The sequence below is a fragment of the Scleropages formosus genome, chromosome 22 (assembly GCF_900964775.1).
Source record: "Scleropages formosus chromosome 22, fSclFor1.1, whole genome shotgun sequence".
Classification (NCBI taxonomy): domain Eukaryota; kingdom Metazoa; phylum Chordata; class Actinopteri; order Osteoglossiformes; family Osteoglossidae; genus Scleropages; species Scleropages formosus.
In genome coordinates, this window is record NC_041827.1 from 6,475,848 (window position 1) to 6,484,845 (window position 8,998).

An 8,998-nucleotide genomic window follows, 5' to 3' on the forward strand; every position below is an offset into this window, starting at 1 on the left:
TTTGTGATTATTGCCTTAATAGTGATTGGTTGGTATTTTCAGGCATGGAACTGTTTTTATAGCCATTGCCTGATTTGTGATGGTCAGCAAGCTTTTGTGTCATTTCATTTGTGTATTAGTCCCCATGGTAATGGATGGCTAAGAAAGTTTGGCCTCTCACCCCATATTTATACCCCAGTGAAAGAGCAAGTTGTGAATAAAGACTGAGGAGTTCCTAAAGAGTCAGGTGTCCTTAAAAAGTGAATAATGAACAGGAGCTAGTACTGTACTGGTTAGAGCTGCTGCCTTTGGACCCAAAGGTCACAGCCTCCGGCTGTAGTACCCCTGAGCAAGGTACTTACCCTAAATTGCTCCAGTAAGGTTACTCAGCTATATAAACAAGTAAGTGATTGTAGGTAGACTTTGTAGCATTGTAAGTTGCTTTGGAGAAAAGAGTCAGCTAAATGAGTAAATGCAAATATTTCTAGCACTGCCAATACTTGTAAAGTATTTTTGATAAAAAGGGTCTTGTACTGATTGTGACTTTGTGATGAACCTTTAAAGTCGAGCAAACTTTATTTAAAGTGATGAGTAAAACAAGTTACAGCAGACTTCCCAATTGTCTTTATAAGACGAGGAGCTACTGTATTGTTAAATTCACAAACAAAAATTAGTACTCGTTGTTAGATCTACTGCAGAAATGACTGATGTCTAAAATGGACACACAGTAGTAATACAAAAATCAACATTTTATTGGTTTACACAAGGTACAGTGTGGAAAAATACAAGGTTTTAATTACAATAAGGCAAAAATTCATATATTTCTATAAATTACATCATGCAAAATTGCTCATTTCAGTTAAATACAAGGTAAATTTAAGCTTGATCTAGGTAATAACTCTCCATACACAACATAAACAAGAAAAGAGCAACTAGGGTGAAACTATTACTAAGGACAAAAGGAAGGCACACTGACTTCTGTCATTCCCCAGTGAATGTCTACAGGAGTAAAAACAGTCCATTCCATTTTTGATCAGCTGCCTGACAAAAAACAAAGCTGAGTATTACATCCCATGATATGACCCTACACTGAGGTCAGCAGCTTCACATCTTGAATTTGATACTCACTGTCCAGGTGGTTTTGTCACAGCACACTTTTAGGCATTTTTCGTTAATGTCTTAAATGTTCATAGTGCATGTGGTATTTTTAAAATACATTATTTACTATATTTGCACATAATGCACAGTATATTTACTGAAAAAAATTTAAAAACTAAGATCGAAATGGAAAGATAACTCCCCCCTTTTTCAGGCAATATGTGAAATAAATAAATGGTAATTGTACCTTGCTTTATAATTAGGTACCCTAAGAGAGATAAACTTGAAAGAAGGGCTGCACATAACCACCTGGCTCTATTTAAAACTTAAGAGTTAAAAGCTCATTTTTAGACAATGTGACATTTCATTTCCATATCTCCATTAAGCCATTTTAACATACTTTGTCCGACTCAGAACAAGCAGAGATATTATGTGCAGATGCTGAATTCTGTAAATTAACTTGAAATCAAAGCAGAACCTTCAAAAGAACGTAAAGTCTACATTTCTGTTAATATTTAACATACGACTGGTAAGCAATGTGTTAACCTTATTGTGTATATAATAATTTCTGTACTCAGCATGTTTTTCTGATGATCTGTGGACACAAAGTATCTGCAGTAGGCTTAACTTAAGAAGAAATAAGGGGGAAAAGTACAAAGATATTCTGAAAAGACCTGTTTGATGTTTTTAAAAACCTTTTGCAAACTGAGGGAATCCATGTATGTAGATATTCTGCACCCAATGTAACCCCATCTCAATTCTCAGGATAACAGAAGCAGAATCGGGTTCATATTATTTTCATCAAAAAGCGGAACGTTGATTGTGACAAATCTCTGGTCACTCTTGTCCTAATGACTCAGAGATGAGAATTACAGTTTTTTCCCCCCAATGAATGAGGCAGCTGTGTGTCATTGTCTTTCATCCTTACGCACTTGCGTTCAGATACACTCTAAATATGAATCCTAAAGCAGGGCACCAATCATTTTTGGCTCCTTTGCACTTTCATTTTCCCTGATAGCTGCAAAACCTGAGACACTTCAGGCCTCGCTATCGCCCACAGTTCTGAATGCGGTGATGGAGGGCCTCTGCCTGAGCTTTCAGGCTGCGAAACTCCACCTGAATGAAGTCCGTCAAGGCCTTCCTCATTTCCGTCTGAAGACAGACAAAGAAATTACACTGAGATGAAGGTAAGCAAAACAGATCAACAAAGTTAAATGTGCATTAACTTGAAATTAAAACCAAATGTATACCTTTCTACCATCTATTTTTGTCACTATGAATATACTTTTCATCACGAGCACTAATTCTGCATATGCAACTAGATGTGGTAGGGAAGTCATTAAAGGACTGGATGTGTAATAGTTTAAACCTTTTATTTTTATGAACTATCAAATGCACATAATTCATAGAATGAAAAAAAATCATTGTTGAGCAAAAGATGTGATGGAAAAACAGAAATCTCACCTGATTTTTGTTTTCAGATTTCAATTTTTCAACTAGATGTTTGACAGTAAAGGGCTTCCCTACCAACACAGTAATTTTCTAGGGGGAAAAGGAAGAACAGGAATTTAAAATAGTTCACATTTATAGTTTTATGAAATAAAGTTTACAACATTAATATTTTGGCTTAAAAGAATAAAAGATTAAAGCAAAGAAAATTGTAATTTTCCTCACCTGACCAGTCCGGGGGATATAAGGAGGTTTATTCGGAAGGACATCATTCATTCCTGTAGAAGTTTCAAAGTACAGCGCATAATTAGACAGGAATGCAGATCGCCTTACTATAACTTAAAGGCTGCTGCTGAAACTGTTGTAGCAATTTCAATGCTCCTGGTCAAGGTAAACCTAGCAGGCTTTCTGCACACACCGTAAGCCACACCAAAGAATGCCATCTGTAACATTATGAAGGGATTAGGTTGACTTACCTACATGCCAAAGGGGCAAAATGATAGGGTTGAGTGAACACTCTGCTATCAACCTCCCCACACCTGTAATGAGAAAAGTATTATATGCAATCTAAAGAGTGTATTTATGGATGTTCAAAGAGATGACAACAGCATCTTAAAGTAAGTGAAAGGACAACATCAAAACAATGACGCTAAATTAACGTAAGTAACCCATAGTTGCTACTCACTGATTAACAAAAAAAACATCTAGAGGATGACCATGGGTGGGTCCATAGGACAAGTGATGTCTGGATCTTATTTATAAAAAAAATTTTTAAAAGTCTGAAGATGGAAGAAATGCACTCCACAAATGTAATACTGTGTTTAACATTAGCTTTCCAATACATTAAGGTTTTACAGTTTAATTTCCACCACAATCATTATATGGAATTTCTGTGGCGTAAACTGAAGGTCATTGGATCTTAAATACAGTGAAACCTTGAACAGTAAATCTTACCCCATTTTAACCTGATGAACTCCTGTGTCATGTTCACCTTTCCTGTGAAAGAGAATTTTTTACTATTATAAAAGAAGATTATTTTTGTAAATCCATCTTAAGATACAGATTTTATGTAATGATGGAATACTGGGAGCTGGCTAATAGGAACTTGTGTGTGGACATTTAAAAAAAAAAAAACTAGCACATTTTTTTACATCTGATGCATGGTGTGTTTGCATGCATCCTGGAAAGCCTGGCAGACATGGTGTGGTGTCCTACCTTCTGGGAATATGTGTACCCACTCCCCTGCATTGAGCTTCTCCAGGATGAAGTCCATGCCTTTCTGGTACACACCATCTCCTGGAGCAACCACATAATGTATGCGTTCATTAATAATCACATCACTCATCTGAGCTGGACAAAAAGCAACTGCAAAACAACAAGGCTTCTGTGTATCATTTAAGTGTCCTGAGTGATAAAAACACTGCACTGGCAAATAACACTACAAAAAAGTAACTACTGAAAAACATTTTAATATAAAACATGCACATATCATACTGGGTAATGAGTCAAACTTGGCTTTATCTTCTTCTCAGAAAAATAAATGTATGTCAGCCGCATTGTATAAAGACATGGTGGTGAAAAAATAGAACACTTTGATTTCCACATTATTCCAATAACTTGTTAAACTAAAAGTTTTTAAACAAATTACTGAAACATGATGACTGAACTGAAGGTATTTTGTATTTTTTTTTAAATTTGATTTCATTTTTCAACATGAAAAAGTGTGGGCATCACCTCTACACACAGGCACACACTTCCCACGACTGAAGAAACGGGAGTGAAACTCCTTCGTGAAGCATATATCAGAGGCAGCTGGAGTCCTGGGCATGAAAAAAAAATAAATTACCAACCAAAAAAAAAGACACCAGTAAGGCAAGTAAAACAAAGGCCTGCTTCTAGTATATCATAAAACAATGATTGTATGGGATCAAATCACAGGATCAAAAGAAATATTTTGATTTTAACTACAGGTGCACTGTGAAAAAAGTAAGGGGTTCAGTGCCCTTAAGTCAGGACTAAGCAACTGTAGTGCTATTTTCTCTTATAGTTAAACTCTAATTCACCTAATTTGTCTACTCCAACTTATCTTTTATAGGACTGATGAAATCCAGGAATATATTTACCTACTCTTTCTTTATTCTAGGCATGCTTTTTTGAAAGATCAGATCGGGACACTGAGTAACTGCCATTATGTTGATGTTGGACAAAATGTCAAAGCAAATATTTGGAAAAGCTGATGAAAATCTGTGTCACACACCATCTCATCTTGTTAAAGTTCCATAAGTGGCGGAGCTTCAGAATTCCTACAGAAACAAAGAAAATTAAGTGCTAAAACATACCCGTAAAGCACAGCTGCTACCCATTAACTGACCAAGTAAGTAAATTCAGCATTACTATTACATGAGGATGTTAAAAAAAAATCTGCATGTAAGATCTGGGTGTACACTGTAAATCACTGTGGATAAAAATGTGAGCTAAGTAAAGGTTAATAATGACAACAGTAACTGTCATAAGTGTTGATCATCAAGGCTGTTGCACTAACAAGAACAGATGAGTGCAGGATCACAATACCCCAGATGTGTGGATCATCCATACAGGACTGGTGATTTGAGAGTGTGATAAGGGGTGTATCACGGGGCCGCTCATCAATCAGCTCCAGCAGGACCTCCTGGTTGTGTACCATCAAACAGTTCAAGTACTCTACATAAAAATGAGAAACGGGACGAATGTGGATATGAGAGCGAGACACAGGCAGGAACAACTTCAGGGAAGGGAAATGTTTAATTCAGTTTTTATGACCACACTTCCATGCACTTGCACTCTCATGCAGAGTTTAAGAAAGCACATTCTTGGAGTAAAATGCTATGTGAAGGATGACAAACTCACTGGTCCAGAAGTAGCTGTAAGATCCCACCATGCCCATCACCAGGGAGCCCGAGAGCCTCCAGCCCGCATGGGGGCGCTGTGGGAACGGCCATCTCACCTCCAAGGGCATCGTGATCGCACGGCCTTATTCATGCAGCCTCTATAACATCGTTTACACTTAACGTTGCAACCAGCACCTGTTTTTCGTTACAGTCGGAGGTTCGTTCATAACACCAGAAGGACGTCAAGTGGCAAGCATCGCTAATTTCCAAAACAAGGTATATTATATACGCACACAAGTACGTGACGTGAAAACAATGCCATGGAAATTCTGAAGTGCCAAACTCTTGTCAAGTCTTGTCAACTAGGCTACTATGGCAATCTCATTATTGATCATGATTCTGTGTTCCTCATTTTGTGCAAACGATAAAACTTTGCAGAGACTGGTGATTCTTAAAATCGTGAATTATCGTCAAGATTCGTGTAGTTGAGCACGACGAAGATACTAACTAACTTAGTTTCACTACTCTATCTAATATGAAATAATCATGTGTGCGCGTGAAATTAATCGTGTCAGGGATTTTTAATGTTTCCTTGGAAAAATATAAAGTATTCAGATACTTTTACTTTTAAATATATTGACCTAATTATTGATAAACACAGCACTTGTCAGTCTGAGTCTCTCTGCATGCATGATGATCATTTACCCTCCCTGGCTTGCTGTACTGCTTCATTCTAATGCATAATCTTACTTTAAATGCAGAAAATTTATACTTTCATCTTCATTTAGAGCTGTTACTGATGATCAAACAAAAGCGTTAATAAACAAGAAAAAAAAATTACCTTCTCCTGTTAGCTTGCTCTCTTCAGGCGAGGAGTCTTACACCGGAAGGAAGATGATTCGCACAGTGATATTGCTGGGAAGTGTAGTTCATTGCGTTGTGAGCGATGTCTATTGTAGTTCTAGTTTCTCACAGTCTCTGCCCTTCATTGGGAAATTAGCACTTAGTTTTTTGGCACTTATTTACATTCTACACACTTACATAGACGTTTGTTATAAGGCTCACTTATTAGTAATTCATCATTCAAATCATTCCAAAAAAACTGTAATCATGCTATCTGTTAAAACCACCAAAAAATGAATTTTTAGAGGCAAGGCCAGAGTGGGACTCACTCTCAGTCTGGGAGTTTCATGGGACTGGAACTTAGTTATACTGGCAACTGAACAATGAAACACTAACTAATACTGCTGTCATTTCACCATACGTCAACCACATAGGAAATTCTATGTGATCAAATAACAGTGATGCATATAAAGAAAAGAATATATAAATGAAAATTAAATAAGCCATTTTAATTTCTTAAACTGGAAATTACATATGGGGTCCCACCTCACACCTTAGCTCACACTTTCAGAAATCCATTGCATCTAAATCCAAATCCATCACCTTTTCTGAAACTGTGACATACAATGACTGTCCCACATTAAAACATATGTAGGTAATTCCCTTTTATTTGATCTCCCAGTATCAAGTTTTTTCACGTATCAGGTTTGGTTGTAGGGTGGCTGATGGCGTCGTGGTTGGAGCGGCTGTCTTTGGCTCTGAAGGTTGCCAGTTTGATCTCCGGCTGTGGTGCACTTGAGGAAGGTTCTTGCCCTGCAATTGCTCTGGTACCTTCGCTTGGCTGTGTGCCTGGGTAACTAGTTGTGGCCCTGGGATGGACTGGTGTCCTGTCCAGGGTGTGCCCCCCACCCCTTCAGCCTTGCGACCAATGTCTCCGGGATAGGTTCTGGCTTGCTGCAACCTCGCTTGGGACAAGTGGTTATTGAAGTTGGTCTGGTTGGTCTGATTGTCATTAATCTGTCTGTATTGTCATTTTCTGTATTTGGTCCTACCTACAATGTTCAGTCTGGCAGATAAACTGAGACTGCATTTTAAAACTGGCGGCACGGAGGCACAGTGAATAACACTGCTGTCTCACAGCACCTGGGTGGTACGAGAGAATGTGGGTTCCCCGCTCAGTCTGTGTGGAGTTTGCATGTTCTCCCCGTGTCTGCATGGGTTTCCTCTGGGTGCTCTGGTTTCCTTCCACAGTCCAAACACATGCTGTTCAGGTTCCCCATAGTGTGTGACTGACAGAGAGAGTTATTTCAATTATTTGAGTCATTTAAATTATTTCTAATTTATAATTTATGCATTGGTTTCACCCCTACCTTGAATAACAGCTTTGTTAAACTCAGAACAATATTCACTGATGTATGGATGAGTGACCCATTGTAAGTAATGTATCTAGCAGTGTAAGTCACCTTGGTGAATAAGGTGTGTGGGCTAGTAACACTACATAGTGTTCGTTGGCATCAGCTAAATAAATAAATGTAAAGTTGTGGCAAGAGACTGAGATGCGCTGTACTTCAATTTTCTTATTATTTGTTTGAATGTAACATGCCGCTTTCATACATTTACTTTTACTCCTTTAGCTGCTGCTTTTCTCCAAAAACAGCTTCCAATTATTTATGCGTTTATACATCTGGGTAATTCTACCAGAGCAATTTACATTTATTTATTTAGCAGATGCTTTTCTCCAAAGCAACTTCCAATGAACTCTATGTAAGTGTTATGAGCCCACACACCTTATTCACCGCGGTGACTTACACTGCTAGATACACTGACTACTTACACTGGGTCACTCATTCATACATCAGTGGAACACACTCTCTCTGACACTCACACACTATGGGAGAACCTGATCAGCATGTCTTTGGAGTGTGGGAGGAAACCAGAGCACCCAGAAGCCTTACACTGCTAGATACACTACTTACACTGGGTCACTCATTCATACATCAGTGGAACACACTCTCTCTGTCACTCACATACTGTGGGGGAACCTGAACTGCATGTCTTTGGACTGTGGGAGGAAACCAGAGCACCCGGAGGAAACCCACGCAGACACGGGGAGAACATGCAAACTTCACACAGACTAAGCAGGGATCAAACTCTGGAATTACCACACTTGGGGTAATTCCAAAAGGACTGGAGTTTATTAAGGTTCTAATCAATAAGACGGGCTGCTGTCTTATCCACAACCAATGACAATAACACTTTTAAGCACTAGTCTAACAGACCAACCCACTTCCAACCCACACAGCCCTTCCCCCCCTCATGCACACTCCACTACCTCTTATGTCACTGTTCGGCAGTGTAAATAGGCGACTTTCATTGTGAAAGAGAATAACTTGAGTAAATCATGTTTGCTCCATAGGGTACTTCTGGTCAGCTAAACTCGCTTTGCATGCTTTGGTGATCATGCAGGCTAAACAATTAGCGTCAAACAGCTGTCAACAGTCTCTGTGAGATGAAGGCAGGCTGTGGGTTCCAAATCCTCCAGATACTCTGGTTTCCTCTAACGCTAAGTGTGTTTAGTGTGTTTCACTGCTGCATGAATGAGTGACTAACTGTAACGTAGTATGTCTAGCGTGGTAAGTTTACATGGGTGAAAACGTGAGGGCTGATGCTAGTACAATGTTCAGTGGAAGTTGCTTTGAGAAAGTATCTGCTAAATGAATAAATGTAAATTGCTTTTCCTTTGCTCAGGTCCAGGTTTTGTG

General features: G+C 38.6%; 1 protein-coding gene across 1 annotated transcript; it reads right to left on the reverse strand.

The window, feature by feature from the left end:
- Positions 1 to 760: 760 nt before the first annotated feature.
- tafazzin (tafazzin, phospholipid-lysophospholipid transacylase) lies at positions 761 to 6,363 on the reverse strand. The gene is made up of 11 exons (XM_018725462.1): positions 6,235 to 6,363; positions 5,413 to 5,551; positions 5,098 to 5,226; positions 4,784 to 4,829; positions 4,261 to 4,346; positions 3,742 to 3,822; positions 3,481 to 3,522; positions 3,003 to 3,065; positions 2,752 to 2,804; positions 2,542 to 2,619; positions 761 to 2,229 (listed from the first exon to the last, which is right to left on the reverse strand). The coding sequence occupies exons 2-11, from the start codon at positions 5,519 to 5,521 to the stop codon at positions 2,125 to 2,127; spliced, it is 792 nt and encodes a 263-aa protein (XP_018580978.1). The 5' UTR covers positions 5,522 to 5,551; positions 6,235 to 6,363; the 3' UTR covers positions 761 to 2,124.
- Between the last annotated feature and the right edge of the window lie 2,635 nt (positions 6,364 to 8,998).